This window comes from Quercus suber, unplaced genomic scaffold (genome assembly GCF_002906115.3).
Source record: "Quercus suber isolate HL8 unplaced genomic scaffold, Cork oak 2.0 scaffold_329, whole genome shotgun sequence".
NCBI classification, from domain to species: domain Eukaryota; kingdom Viridiplantae; phylum Streptophyta; class Magnoliopsida; order Fagales; family Fagaceae; genus Quercus; species Quercus suber.
The window spans coordinates 767,338-784,973 of record NW_027069782.1 but is presented as its reverse complement, the minus strand read 5'-3'; the positions used below and the strand labels follow the sequence as shown (position 1 = coordinate 784,973).

General features: G+C 36.6%; 3 protein-coding genes across 3 annotated transcripts in view; 2 read left to right on the top strand and 1 right to left on the bottom strand.

The window, feature by feature from the left end:
* Positions 1-3,673: 3,673 nt before the first annotated feature.
* Positions 3,674-5,719, bottom strand: LOC111988288 (putative disease resistance protein RGA4). The gene has a single exon (XM_024020079.1). It carries the CDS (start codon positions 5,717-5,719, stop codon positions 3,674-3,676), a length of 2,046 nt encoding a protein of 681 aa, XP_023875847.1.
* Positions 5,720-15,083: 9,364 nt separating this feature from the next.
* On the top strand, positions 15,084-15,899 carry LOC111986157 (uncharacterized). The gene has a single exon (XM_024017780.1). The coding sequence runs from the start codon at positions 15,084-15,086 to the stop codon at positions 15,897-15,899; it is 816 nt and encodes a 271-aa protein (XP_023873548.1).
* Positions 15,900-16,782: 883 nt separating this feature from the next.
* The window catches only part of LOC112025557 (uncharacterized), a 3,625-nt gene continuing 2,771 nt past the window's right edge, over positions 16,783-17,636 (top strand). The window contains exon 1 of the mRNA XM_065783114.1: positions 16,783-16,855. Within this exon, the coding sequence (XP_065639186.1) occupies positions 16,783-16,855 (73 nt within the window). The remainder of the gene's footprint in view (positions 16,856-17,636) is intronic.

Sequence of the window (17,636 nt, the reverse complement as noted above, 5' to 3'; positions counted from 1 at the left end):
AATCAATCCCATACTCTTGTGTAAAACCTTTTGCAACAAGACGAGCTTTGTAGCGCTCAATGGACCCATCAGAGCGAGTCTTAATCTTGTAGATCCACTTACAACCAACCACAGATTTCCCAGGAGGAAGTGTCACCAAATCCCAAGTATGGTTTTTAGATAATGCATCAAGTTCCTCTTTCATTGCAATCTGCCATAAAGGGTCAGTGGAAGCCTCACGATAGGTGTGAGGCTCGTGTAGTGTAGCAAGAGCAGTGTAACAATGATAGTCAAGTAAATGTGCAGGAATAGATCTTACCCGAGTTGAGTGACGAGGTGGAATGTCTTGTGCAAGATCTTCAGGCGGAGCAGGAGCAGGAGACCCAAGCTCAGGATTGGGGTTGGGTAGCTCGTTTTCAACCTGTTCATCTTCCACCTGTTCATTAAAGGGTGAACTAGGAAAGGGATCAGTGATATCTGGTGGTTGGATAGAGAAGTCTACAGTAACAGAATCAGGAGCAACTATAGGAGGATCAGGAGCAGCTACAGAAGGAATATGTGTCTCATCTGGAAAAAGATCTAAGACAGAGGAGGAAGACAAGGAAACACTGAAATGAGAAAGTTCGACAAAGAGGCGATGTTCCCAAAAGACAACATTACGGGAGACACGAAGACGATGAGAGACAGGATCATAACACCTATACCCCTTTTGAGTTTCGCCATAGCCAAGAAAACAACAAAGCCTTGACCGAGGCTCAAGTTTGTTATGCTCATGTGGCTGAAGAAGAACGAAACAAGTAGAACCGAAGGAGCGAAGGTGGTGATAGTCTGGAGGTGACCCAAAAAGGCGCTCATATGGAGTTTGATTTTGGATAACAGGACTCGGAATGCGATTAATAGTATGAACAGCATGAAGAGCAGCTTCACCCCAAAAAGGAGCAGGAACTTTAGCAGAGAGAAGGAGAGCACGAACAGTGTCAAGAATATGACGAAGTTTTCGTTCGGCTCTACCATTTTGCTGAGAGGTACCTGGACAAGTTAGTTGATGAACAGTGCCATAGGAATGCAAAACAGCTTGGAAAGCATATTGAGTGTATTCAAGAGCATTATCAGATCGAAAAATTTTGATGCGTCTGGAAAACTGAGTTTCAACCATTTTTGCAAAATTAGAATATACTTCCAATAATTCAGAACGATGTTTCATATTAAAAATCCAACTATAGCGAGAGTAATCATCAACAAAGACAACAAAATATCTAGACCCACCAATACTAGAGACAGAGGAAGGCCCCCAAACATCAGAATGAATAAGGTTAAAGATATCAGTGGATATGGATTCACTAGTATTGAAAGGCAAAGCTGGTTGTTTTCCTAACTGACATGAAACACAATCAAAATTTTCTGTGGACACTGAACCTAACAAACCTCTAGAAGCCAATTGTTGTACCCGAGAGGAAGATGCGTGACCAAGTCGAGCATTCCAAAGTGCAAGGGAAGGAGTGGAAGAAACTACAGTAGCTGCAGCAATAGAAACAGGAGCGACAAGTGGAAGACGAAGGTTATCCACGGGAAACATCCGCCCAACTCTGGGACCGATTCCAAGCTCCTCTCCCGTCCTAGGATCCTGCACAATGCATCCAGAATAATCAAAGGTAATGCGATAACCCAACTCAGCTAATTGTCCCACAGAAAATAAATTATAAGAAAGGTCAGGAACATTAAAGACTTTAGGAACCGAGAGGTTGTAGGTTGAAACTGAACCTATATTATGACCAGACATTGTGGAACCATTTGCTGTACGAATATTAAGAGGGTGTGGTGTAGGTTTAAGGTCAGAAAATAAGGATGAGTGAGATGTCATGTGATTGCAACAAGCAGAATCCATAAGCCAAGAGGTAGGAGACATACCAGATAAAGCTGAGAGAGAAGAGGAATAAGATGCATTACCAACCATACGAATGACATTGGCGATGATATTTACAAGGTCATTTTTGGAAATGGAGAAAGTGGATCCAGAAGACTGAGACTGTGCAGAGACAGGAGTCATGAGTTGGACACTCTCAGTGTTAGCAACTGTAGCAGCAGAAGTAGAAATAGCTGATTTGTTGCGCTGATAGCAAGTCTCAATATTATGGCCAAAACGTTTGCAAAAATTGCAAAACCGTTTGTTGGATTGTCGGCGACGATTGTTGCAATAGGAAAAAACTTGTCCTTATTCTTCATTTAGAAGCAAAATATGCAAAAATGGACTGCAAAAATGAAATCTACGCGAAAAACTGGGTAAGAAGCACCTAAACTCCAAAAAAGTCAACCCTGAAAAGTCAACGGTCAAAAGTCAACGGTCGACGCCGGTCAAAGTCAACGGTCAACAGTGGTCAACGGTCAGCGTATATGATGTCAGCAGGATGACGTGGCGCTGACGTCAACAGGTGACTGGATGTTGACGTAAGCTAGGGCTGACGTGGCACTGATGACGTCACGCGTGACGTCAGCCTGAACTGAGGACGGCGCGTGTGGCGCGTGGGGCTCAGTCGCAGAAGCTTCTGCCGGCGCGTGAGGGCGCGTGGGCACTCCGATGGCTGCGAGGCTTTCACCAACAGGTAGATCGTTCCAAGACGGTCTCAGTGATACCTCTAGAAACAAGATCGGAGCAATATTCGAGGCGGGATGACACGTGCAGTGATCTTGTGCGGTGTTGGACTTCTCAACGATGGCGGCTGCAGGTCCGGAATCCAAAGAAAACGTTTGGAAGACGTCGGGGGTTCAACGGCGAGAGGCTGCGGCGACTGTTGTGATGGCAGAAGCGATGTTGAGAGTGCAGTAACACCAATAAAGATAAGACCGCTAAGAAAAGGTCAGAGCAGTGGTTCTGATACCATGTTAGAAATACTGAATGATTGTCTTGTATTTCATCCATAAGAGAATGTACATAGATGCCTTTATATAGGAGGCATATGTGTGCAGTATAAGTAAATATGTGTGCTATACAAGTAACCTAACTGGGCCTAAAGCCCACAACACTATATATGTTAACACATTTTTTGCTGCAATACCTTCAAGCTAGCTTCCCACAATTTCAGCTCTACTTTAAGATATGGAAACAAAGGCATGAAAGTAAGATTGGGGCAATCTTCAATCTCCAATTCAAGGAGACGAGGAAATGATGGCAGCAACAGATGGCCCGGCCCATCATTATCATCTTTCCTCCACCATCCCTTCAGATTAGGGCATTTCTTTATTTTGAGAGAAAATAATGATGGGAAGAACATTGTTATTGAGGAACCTAACACATTACTAACAATGTCTTCTGATATGTATTGAAGTGCTTTCATATTTACAAGACAGACAGAGTTGAGAAAAGGGAGTTGATTTAACGGTGGGAGGTGGTGGCATCTACAATTACTCCGCAATTGCAAATTGACAAGATTAGTGAGAGAAGAGACCCAACTTGGAATTGTAACACCCATATAAAACGATAATTCCAACACATTAAGATTTGGATGTGGCTGGAGACCTTCTAGTGACATTTCATCTTAACATTCGGTTTCTCCAACCAACTCTGAGTTCCACCATAATTTCAGTTGGTGAAGATGTTGTTTCTCCTTCATATTTGCAGCTTTACATTCCATCATGTCATCTTTTCCATGTCCTAGATTCATAATCCACAGGTTTCCTCCCAAATTGCTCAGCTTATTCAATTCACTAAGCCCACCACTAGCCTGGCCTTAACACCTTCGTCTCTCACAACAAAATATGGTAGTATCTCAAGAGAAGTCAAATTTCCGAGTCCGTAAGGCATATGAGTCAGTTTATAACAACCAGAAATATCTAGATGCCTAAGATTGACCAGATTTTTAGTGTCCTGGGGTAATTCTCTAAGCGCACTACAATTCTTGAGATTCAGTGTTTGCAAATTCAGCAACATGACAATGGAATTAGAGTGAATTTTAATGTACCGATTTTCGGAAACATCAAGATATCTTAAATGCTTCAATTTCCCAATTGAACTCGGCAGTTTTTTTAACCATAGATTGCTCAAATCTAGTGTGCGCGAATACGTAAGATTTGAAACGAGTGCATTACAAGTAAAGTCACACCCTCCTCTATGTCCAAGAACTGTTCGTATCCTCTTTCCTTCAAATTTGATGATTGGAAACTGCATTGACGAATCCAAAAGATTAAATGATACATGACGAACATTTTCACCAATATTTTCCTCAGTTGAATGTAATACAGTACATTCTGTTCCAGCCACAGAGATTGCAAGATCATGCATGAGATCATGCATTTTGCACCGTTTATTGCCCCAGTAATCCTTTTCAACATCTTGGAAGAATGACCTCCAAAGTAATAACCTGAAGTACTCTCTACCAACGTCCTTAACACGTTGCTTTGGATTTGACAACTTAATAAAACCTTGGGTTGCCCAAAGATCAATCAATGTCTCTGCATCAATCTCGTAATCTTTTGGAAACAATCTACAATAAGCAAAGTATTGTTTTAAGTATGATGGTAGATGATCATAACTCAACTTAAGTGTTGATAAAATATTATTTTCTTCTCCTTGAGTTATTTTTGAGAGTTCATAATTCTTGAAAGATCGCCATTCATTTTCAGAAGGTTTGGAGTGTAGCAAGCTTGCTATTGTTCTTATGGCAAGAGGCACCCCAACACATTTTTCCAAAATCTCCTTTCCCAGGCTAATAAAGGCTTGGTTCTTAGGCAGCTGGCCTTCTCCAAATGCAACTTTTACAAACAAATTCCAAGCCTTTTCTACAGGTAGGCCTCTTAGAGCATACCAAGAAGTTGCCCCTGTTATGCACGCCACCATTTCAGAACGAGTGGTTACAACTATCCTACTTCCCCTTGCACCGACCATTAATAAATTTTTCAAGAGAAGCCATTTAGCATTGTCCTCATTCCACATATCATCCAAGACAAGCAAGTACTTTTTTCCACTAAGTTTTTCTCGAAGCTGATTTTGCAGCATCTCAAAGCTTTCTTTAAGTCTATCATCTGTCAACTGTTCTAAAATATCTTTAACAATTCGTTTTACATCAAAGATTTCAGAGATACAAACCCAAAGTTTTAGCTCAAAATTTTTGTTGACACTTTGATCATTGTAAACCAGTTGAGCTAGTGTGGTTTTCCCTAATCCTCCAATACCAACAATTGGAATGATAGAAATATTCTCTACAACATTGTCATCAAAAAGAAGTTCGATAATCACTCCCTTGTCATTCTCTCTCCCAACAACTTCATCTTCAGGAACAAAAGAATAAGTTTCTCTGTCCCTACTCATGACCTGTGGCTCAATGAAGCTTTGAGTAAAGTGGAAATCCTCCTTATCTTTTGCAATGGCATTTAGTCTCTCCCTAATTGCTTTTATTTGACGACCCATCTTAGGACTAAAAGCAATACTATTAGAACTGGAAGAGAAAATGCGTACCTTCTTCTTTCTCATCACCTTGTGCCGCAAAACTTTGGTTGAGAAATCATCCAGCAAGTCATCAGCATCATGGAGAACATCTTTGAGCTTTCTGAGCCAATCTTTGATCTGATGATTATGAGAACTCTGCTTTTCTGCATCAAGAATCACAGCTTGGATTGTGGAAACTGTGCTTGTTAGTTTTTCAAACTCAGTTTGAACACCGAAGGCCAGTTTGACCTCTGGGAGAGTGAAGGAACCCAGCAGTTCAAGGACTTTTCCGGCGAGGTGGAATAAAGCTCCTTCCGCCATAGTTTTTGTTTCTTTGTTTGTTTCAGGAATATTATTAAGATCAGATGGGCTTGTGAAATAGTGAAAGTGATGAGAGAATCTTTGTTGTGTTCTTCAGCTTATAATTGCAACATCACTATTTATATGCTTTACACTTTACACTTTTTTTTTTTTTTTGTTTTGTTTTGGTTAACAGGAAATGTTATTAATAGATAACTAAGCCAAATTGTCTACATTAGAGGCAGTAAGCCTGTTACTGCAAACAGTTTTCCCGATAGTATCAGAATACACAAAAGCTGATAATACACTTTACACTTTAAAGTAATCTACTAATCTTGTTGACCACTTTCCTCGTACTTTTTGACCTTTGTCACTATACGAATTATTTTGATTTTTAACGTCACTTGTAGTTTTTTACCCAATTTTTTTTTTTTAAAAACAAATGTTCCTTATCATTATGACTGTGAATCTTTTTTTGTCGATGCCTATGCTAATATGTTAATACGTGTTTGGTTGGTTCAATTTTTTTTTTTTACTTGTAGTTTTTTACCCAAAAAAAATTAAAAAAACAAATGTTCCTTATCATTATGACTCTGAATCTTTTTTGTCGATGCCTATGCTAATGTGTTAATATGTGTTTGGTTGGTTCAATTTTTTTTTTTTGTGAAAGAAACCTGCTTACTGCTTTTTATTTCATGGAGTTGGTTCAATTTCAATTAAATCATGCTATGTCATTTCATTGTCATATTTTTAAGAAAAACCTTAAAAGACAAATAATTTTAGTTAAAAATTACATACACTAAGAAAAAAAAAAAAAAATATATATATATATATATATATATATATATAGAGTTTATTTTTGGGGAAAGTGAAAAAAAAAATCCACAATTTAATCCTTAGGCAGACTTTTAAATGGAACTAGTTAAATTCCAGACATTCGTAAATTTCATATGTGAGAGTGTAATTTGTTAGGGTATGAAAGTCTAAGGTTTAAAATGAACCATTTAAAAGTGTGGGGTTAAATATATCGTAGGGATAAAATTTTGGTTTTTTTTTTTTTTACAACATTTTCTAGGCATCCAAACAAAGCTTAATTTTTTGGGCATCCCAACCACACCGATTCACCCCAAACAAATGATCAAGATTGTATCTCAACGAATAGCAAACCCCAAAAAAATGATGAACACCTTATTGATGGTCTCCAAAGACAAATTCAGCAATGTTGCGACCAAGTTCACTTGAATGGTTGAGTACTTGGACATGATCAAAGATAGAAGGGTTAAGTGCCCGTTTGTTTGGGCGTTTTGAGCTCAAAAGTTGGCTTTTCATAAAAGCCAGCTCCCACTATGTGTTTGGTAANAAAAAAAAAAAAAAAAAAAAAAAAAAGAGAGAGAGAGAGAGAGAGAGAGAGAGAGCGAGCTGGAGAAAGAAAGAGAGAATAGAGCTCCTGGAACGTTCTGAATGAGGGAGAATGATTGAGAAAAGGAAAATAAAAGAAGGGGGTAGAGATAGTGGACACGTGTGTGGAGGTAAAAAAACAAGAAAAAAAAAGAAAGAAAAAGAAATGAAACTTATGGCTGAAAGTGAAATGAAGAAAGGATAAATAATATAAAAAATAAAAAATTCTAATTGAGAAATACTACCGTAATATTTTCACAATATTTTCATAATAAATTTTAAGTAATAAATTGTTATTAGTTAATATTGGTTAGTAAAAAAATAATTTCAGTGATGGGTTCAAATTAGAACTAGTAACAACTTTCCACATAAATTTTGTTGTGAAAATATTGCAAAAAATATTGTGAATGTAACACTTCTCATAATAAATTTTACACAGTAAGTTATTATTGGTTCTCATTTGGACCTACTAATGACATTATTATTTTTTTTATCTACCATTAACAACTTGTCATATAAACTTTATTGTGAAATTTTTGTAAAAATGTTGTGTCCATAACTTGCATGAAGAGAGATAATTAAAACAAAGAATTCTTTTATATATATATATATATATATCTTGTCCTTTTTGGTAATTTATAACTCAAACCTCCATTTTTATAAATGCTAGCCAAACACTCAGTTTTTTCGAAAAGCACTTTTTAACAGTTTTTACCAAACACTCAGCTTTTTGAAAACCAATTTTTCATTATGCACTTTTTGAAAACTCAACTTTTTTAAAAAGTCCAACTTCAAAAGGCTGAACCAAACTCACTCACTTGAGAGTAACTAAAAGGTACATAGGTGGGCCCTAACAATGTTTTTTTTTTTTTTCCTCTCTCTCTCTTTTTTAATATAAGGATTGTGTTAACATGCATTGTAAGGTGTCCCAGCTTTATGTCAGTATTTTGATAGCCTTATAGGTTATGAGGCCAGCTTTATATTGTTTCTTTCTTTTTCTCCCATTTATCCAATTTTTTTATTAAGTAATACCTATATTATTTTAACCTAACAAGTACTGCATGGTGCCTATTAACATTTGCCTTTATAAAGATGCAAAAGACAAATGCTTAACTAACTCTTATAAATATTCAACAAGTCAGCAACCACTAAACAAAGGTAATCAAAATGGAATGTTCAATTAATCGTTAGCAACTAGCAAGTAGCAACAAACTAACTTTATTTAAATATTTAATCACTACTCTAGTTACTTTATTTACTCTCCAAAGTAGTCTAGACGGAGAGAAGAAGTTTTTAAATTTTAAATTTTTAGTTTTTTTTTTTTTTAGGCAAATCCACAAATGTTGAATTATTTTAATTTAATGATGTGTATTCTTTAAATAAGGTGGCATGGTTTAATTGGATGTGCATTTACTGGACCCAAAACAAATTTGTTTTGAGCTTACTTCGTTATGGGCACAAATGGAAGGGTTCCAATCAAACAATAAGTAACATTAGGGGACTAAATAAAAAATATTCAAATTTTAAGAGGAAAAAATAAAATCATCCTCAAACTTTAAGCGTGTAATTTATAATTTACTCTATTAGGTTTTCTAAGAAGCATTAATCAGTCTCCATAATAGCTTAATAAAATCGTTAGAATTATTCATTGGATCTTATTTCTAAAGTTGTTCCTCTGTTGGAAAAAGCTTAAAGCATTACATAAAATTGAAATTGAAATGGGTAAATTGAATTTGAAATATTAGTACCCACCAAGCATAGGAATTGAATTTGAAATATTAGTCCCTAAGAAGAAAAAAAGGGAAAAAGGAGCTTGGCACGCGGAGATGGGGTTGATTTTTCAACACTGTTCAATACTATTATTCACCAAGTCACACCCAAAAAAGGTCGGAAAGGAAGTCTTTGAAGTCAAAAAGAGCTTTTCTTTTTCTTTGGACAAAATACTCATGGGGACAAGAAGTCGTGCACAAACATTGGTACCTTTGCTCCTTCCTATGGTGGCTTGGCTTGATTTCAATTCCAAATCCAATTAATCTATTTCTCCTCCATAGATATGGATCTTCAATCATCAAAACCAAGTTTGATTTGATCAAACTTTAGTCGGGTTGATTTCCCAAGAACTCCAAATTCTTGAATTGTCCTAATAATTCATTAAAAAAGAAAAAAAGAAAATATTAAATATGAGACGAGGAATATTATTTTTTTATTGTTTTTGCGATAAATTTTACAAATTTGTGGTGACAGTGGGAAATGTACTTATACTCTTTAGGATTGAGTAAAATACCAAGTGAGGGAGTTCAATATAATGCAATAAGTCTAGCATCACCAAAAAAAATCACAATTTTGATCACAACTTTTTATGTAGTTAATTGTGATTAGTGGAGAAAAAGTAGTTCGTCCATTACTCCATGTGAAAGTCTATACGGAGAATAATTATAGCAAAAGTTGTAAGTTTGTTTGTGTAATGGTGGCTTAGGTATGATGAATAATGCTCCAAGGTGCAATTGAAAGGTGTACAAAGTCTAATTACACTACAAATTTTCACCATTTGGGTCCAATACTCCAATCTCTTACTGAGAGAGTGTGTCTAATTGAAGTCTGATGTTTTATGGTGGGGATAATGAAGGGCCTTCTTTTTGGGCTTTGAACTTATTCGCTGTGTGTTAAAAATAAAATTAAAACTCCATTCTTTTTTTTTTTTTTAAAGAAAATTTTAATTTTTTAAAAATTATTCTTCTATTAAATAATAAATATCCATTGCAAATTGACCCATGTGACCAGGTCATGTCCAACTAAAAAGCTTTGTTATTATTGATACCAGAACACATCCTGTAATTACTTGAAATTTCTCTCCTAATTTACCGATCCAATTAACAATTTATAATCTCGAAATGCACAAAACAGTCACACCAGTCTTCTAAAAGGGGTTGAATTAAACAACAATCTCCAACTTTTTATGGTTACATCAAATCGTATCCAAGAGATCTCATTATTATTGTTTACTAGTCGCAGATCTGCGCATTAAGTGTGACAATTTTTTTAGAGGGTCTCACTAAATATATTATTATTATTATTATTATTATTATTATTATTGCTTTAGTTATTAACAATTGGTTTTTCATTATCTTTTAAGTTAATTAAAAACTTATATATACATTTTTTTTAACCTTTACATATACTTTTTTTTAGTGTGAATCTTTACATATTATACTTTAAGTAAACTCTATATATTCTACTTCATTAGATGCATAAAACCATAGACTACTACTCCATTATGAGAGTGGTCGCTAATAATTTTATCACTTTTTTCATGATCTCATTTGTAATGTTTTTTATCATTATCATATATTATTGGCTGATGAATTGCATAACAAAGACCTTAAATGAGAGGTAGCACCATTCATTTGATTTTCAAAAGAAATGGTGTATGAAAATTTTATATTTATATTATAAATATGGTTAAATGAAAGGTCAAAAAAGAGATCTTAAAATTTTATTTCTTGTGTAATTTCTATTATTACTGGAGAATATCTCCTTTTAGTTATGATTGGAAATATGGTTTCTATGGTTAGAGTTTGGTTAGTTTTTAATTTAAATGTAGTACTATGATTGTATTTAATTTTTTTATTATTGATTTAATTTTTAAGTGAATGTAATAGTTTATTTCATTGCGCTGTAAAGTTTTTAATGTTCCCTATATAATCATCTCTGCCGTAGAAAGGTTGGGTTCTCCAGCTCTCTCTAGACAGTAGAATAGCAGTCCCTTTCACGAGGAGATTTTGGGTTTCCTTAGCGTAACAGGGTTACTCTAAGGCTAGTAGGTTTTTTTCTCTGGGGCTTTGGGAAACACTTTTTGGACTCTGATGGAAAATCTCACAAAACAATGGAATGGCTTGACCATCTCACACAGGGAGGGCCCCAAGTTCATATTACACAATGACATGGCCACCTCTATTTTCATCATTGCTGCGAAGTTCCTCACAAAGCGAGCTTTGAACATTGACGCCATTGCAGCCACCTTTACTCCCCTGTGGCGATCCAAAAATGGTTTTAAAATTAAGCACCTTGGGAATCATGTGGTTCTTTTTACTTTTGACAATAAAACTGAAGTGGACAATATACTTGCAAATGAACCATGGAGTTTTGACAAGCACCTTATGGTGCTACGCAGATACGATGGAGTAAGCAATGTGCAACAGATGGACTTCAATCTCACTCCATTTTGGGTTCAAGTGCATGGAATACCAATGAAGTTCATGAATCAAACAGTGGCCGAAGGTTTATGCGAGACAGTGGGTGTAGTGCAGAATCAACCAAACTCAAAGACAAAGGAGTGTGGGGGTTTTATGAGGGTCAGAGTTTTGGTAGATATATCACAACCTTTGTGCCGGGGAAGGGTCATTACTCTGGATGACGATAAAGAGTTATGGGTCTCGTTTAGGTACGAACGACTCCCTAACATTTGTTATTGGTGTGGTTGCCTCACACATAGTGATAGAGATTGTGAGCGATGGATTGACAGTGAAGGCACGCTGGAAGAATCAGACAGGGAGTTTGGACCATGGATAAGGGTTGCACCAATGATTGGGAATCGCAAAACGGTGGTGTCTGTCCCGGGGTTCTATGTTAAGAAGAAAGCCACTGTACCAGAACAGAGGAAGACCGGTGAGACATCGACGGCGACAGCCAGAGAGCCTCCAAACACGGTCAAGCCCAATATGGTAAGCGACAATCACGGTAACCCTCCACCCGTTACAAACATTGATGATACTTTCCTTCCAAATAAACTCAACATTGACCATCTGCATTTAAACCCGTGTTTAGTGCCCCCATTAATACCTGAAGATTCTTTTGAAAAAAACATTGAGGAAATAGACCGTGAACTCAGGAAATTTGATTTACCCTCATCAAACACTGACACTAAAACTGATACAGATAATCCCAAGACCCCATTAACTGCTACACGTACCACAAACATGTCCACACCTCATAACCTACTTCATACCTCTATCCAGACCAAACCAAAAACTTCAACCACAACAAACATTCCAAACCCGACCCCACCATCACCAGATATTCCTAAACCTCATATTCCACATCATACCTTTATCCCTTCCACCCCAATCACTCTAACCACACCAGTTGTTTCTAACCCAACCCCACCCTCAGCAGCTATTCCCAACCTAACCCCACCCTCATCAAATGCTTTGAGTAGACCAACTTGGAAACGTATTCTCAGGACGGAGGAGAAATAGAAAACGTGCCAGGCTATTACATGTGGCATAAAAAGGGCTTTACCTGATGACATACACCAATCTGAGTTACCAAAAAGGAGATCCGTGGTTTCACAGGTTGATGAAGAACAAATACAGATATTGGCAGAGGTTGGGGTCCAGCCCTGCCAGAAGCAATGAGTCTCTTAGTTTGGAACTGTCGTGGGCTTGGGAACCTACGTACACAAGACCAGCTTGCAGATTGGGTGTGGGCAAAAGATCCCTCTGTCGTGTTTTTAGCCGAAACATGGACAGACAAAGCTAGGCTAGAACAAGTTCAACGAAGGATTCAATTCAAAAATTTATTTGAAGTTCCCCGGATTAATAAAGGGAGCGGTTTGGCAATTTTTTGGAAAGAAGGTTTTCCCTTGGAGATTGAAACTTACTCCAAGAACCACATTGACACCACAATCAATAAAAACACTGAGAAAGAGTGGCGGTTTACTGGATTCTATGGGGAACCTGATACTTCTAAGAGACATAAGGCTTGGACAAAATTGAGAAATCTGAAAACTAGGGGGTCAGCCCCATGGTTATGCGCCGGAGACTTTAATGAGATTATGAGACAATCTGAAAAAAAGGGAGGCCGGCCAAGACCTCACCATCAAATGCAATTATTTCGGGATGCTCTAGATGAATGTAGTTTTATGGACTTAGGTTTCGTGGGCTTTCCCTTTACATGGCATAAACACTTTGCTAAGTTCACAGTTTGGGAGAGGCTTAACCATGCCATGGCCACCAATGAATGGTTCTCAATGTTCCCAGGTACGAAAGTGTTGCGTTTAGACGGAACCGCTTCTGATCATAAGGCTTTATGTATCTCACCTGAAGGTATGGATTGTAGCTTCCAAAAACCTTTTCGTTTTGAACACATGTGGATGAGCGATAAAGGTTGTAATGAGACAATTGAGGCTGTTTGGAGTGAGAATTCTTTTGAACCATGGGATACAAAGGTGTTAAAAAAGATTGAGAGATATGGACAGGAGCTGACCTGTTGGAGTAGAAAGAGTTTTGGTAGTGTCCGAAAAGAATTAGAGCAGAAAAAAAAGCAATTGAAGGAGGCAGAACAGAGGGCTGTTCGGACTAGAGACACTAGGCATATGAAATGGTTGGAAGGTGAGGTGAATGTACTACTCGATAAAGAAGCCAAAATGTGGAGACAAAGATCTAAGGTTATGTGGCTCAAGGATGGAGACCGTAATACTAGATTTTTCCATAGCAAAGCATCTCAGAGAAGACGAAGAAATTATATTACACAATTATATGATGCTACAGGCAGATGGTGCACTCGGCAAGCTCAAGTAAATGACACTATTGTGAACTTCTACCAAAACCTTTTCACTCCGGCTAATCCTAGCAATTTTGAAGAGGTGGTAGACTTAATTCCTCAAGTGGTGACAAATGAAATGAATGAAAAGCTTGTGGCTGATTTCACAATTGAAGAAGTGGAAGTTGCTCTGAAACAAATGGCCCCTTTGAAAGCACTTGGCCCGGATGATGATAGCCTCGTCTTTTGCAGGGCCAAGATAGAGGAATGCCAAAGTTTGCTCAATATTTTGGCTAAATATGAGAGGGCAACAGGGCAGCAAATTAATAGAGCAAAGACCACCCTTTTCTTTAGTAAATCAACTTCCGAAGAAACCAAATTGGCTATAAAGGAGATGCTTGGGATTCCGGTGGTCCAACAGTACAAGAAATACCTAGGTCCCCCTTCTCTTGTTGGACGTAATAAAAAGGAAAGCTTCATATACATCAAACAAAGGGTGTGGAAAAAGATTCAAGGTTGGGAAGCAAAACTCCTCAGCCAAGCAGGTAGGGAGATCCTCATTAAGGCCGTTGCACAAGCCCTCCCTACCTATACCATGGCTTGCTTTAAGCTCCCTTCAACACTTTGCCATGACATTGAAATGATGATATGCAGATTTTTTTGGGGTCAAAGGGGTGATAATAGGAAGGTTCATTGGGTTAAGTGGCAAGACTTGTGTAAGCCTAAATCTCAAGGTGGTATGAGTTTTAAAAATCTCTCCATTTTTAATGATGCATTTTTGGCAAAACACACATGAAGGTTGCTTCATGACACAAACTCCTTATTCTACCGTGTTTTTAAACCCAAATTCTTTCCCAATACATCGGTGATGGAGGCCAAAATACCTGCAAATGCTTCTTACGCATGGCGGAGTATTATGCGGGGAAGAGATGTAATTAAACGGGGGAGTAGGTGGAGAATTGGTTCGGGGAACTTGATCCACATTTGGGGAGATAATTGGCTGCCAATCAGAGCTAACCCAAAGCTTCTGTCACCACAGATTGAGGACAGCACCATTACCTTTGTCAGTGATCTAATAGACCAAGAGCAGAAAGTATGGAGGGAAGATGTTTTAGAAAAAAGATTCTATCCTTTTGAAGTGAGTATCATAAAAAATATCCCCCTCTGTAGATCGATTCAAGAGGATGTATTGATTTGGCCTTTCAACCCCGATGGTATCTACACTGTTAAATCTGGGTACAAATTTTTGTTTGATGAGTATCTTGGTAAGCAACCTGGTCCATCTGAGAATGAAGCCTTGAAGCCACTGTGGAAGAAGATTTAGGGTCTTAATGTTCCAAACAAAGTGAAGCATCTGGCCTGGAGAGCTTGCAAAGACTCTCTACCCACTAAAATGAACCTGGTCCGCCGTAAAATCATCACCACAGCCACCTGTGATAGATGTAAAATGCACCAGGAAGATGTTGTGCATGCCTTGCTGCACTGTCCAGACTTGAAGCCTTTATGGTGCACATGGCCAGAGTGGAACCATGGCACGCTTCATGCGTGCTCCTCTTTTATTGACATGTTTGATTTCATTTTCGCAGGAAAAAAAGAGCCAGAGCTGTTTGCAGCAGTTATTTGGACACTTTGGAATAGGCGCAACAATCTACGACTCGGCAAATCCGCCTTACCACTTGACAAAGTTTTGGAGTTTGCCCAGGAACAGTTGACAGGGTCTGAAACTACCAACGAGCGACCTTCGCACCCCCATGGACGAGCAACATCTCATTGGACAACACCTGATGCTAACGGGTTCAAGATAAACTTTGACAGCGCGGTATTTGCAGACAAAGATAGTGTTGGGATTGGTGTGGTAATCCGAAATGATGCTGGGCTGATTATGGCGTCTTTGACTCAACAAATACCTCTACCAACATCAGCCATCGAGGTGGAAGCGCTGGCGGCTAGAAGAGCTTTAGAATTTGCCTTGGAACTTGGCTTTGATGATATAGTACTTGAAGGTGACTTTGAGCTCCTTATAAAGAACCTGATGAATGGAGGCAGCAAGCTGACTCACTACAGAAACATTGCAGCTGATATTCTTTTTTTGTTGTCTCACTTCTCGAAAGCAAATATTTTCTTTGTCAGGAGACATTGTAACCAATTAGCACATTCATTAGCAAGGAGAGCACTTATACCTCCTAATATGTCCGTCTGGATGGAAGAAGTACCACCAGACCTTGAATCTGTATTTTTGGCTGATCTTGAGAGCCTACCTTAATGAAGTTTCACAGTTTTGATTCTCAAAAAAAAAAAAAATCTATTTTATTTTTTACTTCTCCTTACAGCTTCATTGTTTTCCAATTAACGGTTACTAATTGACGTTTGATTTTTCTTTTCTTTATCTACTATTCATTACTTTGTATTTTTTTTTATTTACAATCTCTCTCTCTCTCTCTCTCTCTCTCTCTCTCTCCATTGGCAACTATTGTTTTCCAAAATTTGATGATAATTCTATTGCATTAAATATGCATTATTAGTTTCTTTATGTTATATTTGGTTTGATATTATCATTAGTTTTTTTTTTTTTTTTTTAATTTAGTGTTTCTAAATTGGAATTTGTTTGGAGAACAATTTTATTTATTGAATTATGTAAAATATTATATGTTTAATCTTTTTAAAATAAAAAATTGAGAGAAAATATAAAAAATTTAATGATATGAAAGATGTGTCTGAATTTACATGTTGAATAAACTAAGATGAGAAGAAAAAAAAAAGTAAAAAAAAAAAATAACAATAAACACCAAATTACCCAAATCATACTATGTAATAGAATAATATAATATTCTTATACTATATTTAATTCTTTATAATACACAATAAGATAACATTTAACAATCAAAGAGAACAAAAAACAAAACTTAAAACCCAAAACTAAATTACATCAACTCAAAGCAGAGTTATAGAAAATACAAAAATTTATCAACCTATAGCAAAGATGCAAGAAAAATAAATAAATAAAATCCACCCACAAAATTGAGAGAGAAATAACCTTTTTTGTGAGGGAAAATTATGTGAAAATATAGAATTAAAAACAAAATGAAAAATTTATAATAAGAGGATAAGAATAAGAAGAGACAAAGTAAAAGAAAATAAAGAGAAATATGACGAGTGATATTAAGGTTGAGGGTAGTGGGGAGATGAAAAAGGTGAAAGTAATGCAAAAGGTTGGAGAAGGTGTAATTGTTAAAAAAATTAGTACAATTTTATAAGAAAAATTTTATTTATTTGTATGAAACTAAAACATTATATGTTAAATTTTTTTTTTAAAAGAGAGAAAATATTAATAATATTACTTCTAGAAGACACAAAAAGAGGCCAAGGAACCAAAACCCGAATGCATCCATTAAACAAAATGTGAAGCTTTCACTTACAACTTGGTTTATCTATCTTCTGGCATAATTTTGGTCACTAAATTTTCTGTGATACTCTGTTACTTAAAGTTACAAATTGTTGCATCTGCATTGTTGGAGATTCTCTCTATGAAGAAACCTGGCTATTTAAGTTAAGGCAGAACTGCATGCTTGTTCACCAACATAGATATCACACATTATAGTTAGAATTCAATCAGTTATTGATTTCATATTTATCAAAACATAAGGAGTGAAAAATAAAATAAAATGAAAAGATAACATATCAAGTCTAAAAGGAATTTTATAGAACAAATGCCATGAAATACAAAAATAACATATATAGAACAATTGAATAAGTGAATTCAAAGCAACCCAAACTGAGAATTTAAAGAAAAACACATGTAATAAAATTAAAAATTAAAAAGAGAAAAAAAAAAAACTTAAAACACAAATCTAATTTGCATCAGCTCAAAATAAAGTAACAAAGAACATAGAAATTTATTAACCTAAAGCATAGATGTAAGAAAAAAAAAACTACCAAAAAATTGAGAGAGAGAGAGAGAGAGAGAGAGAGAGAGAGAGAGAGAGAGAGAGAGAGAGAGAGA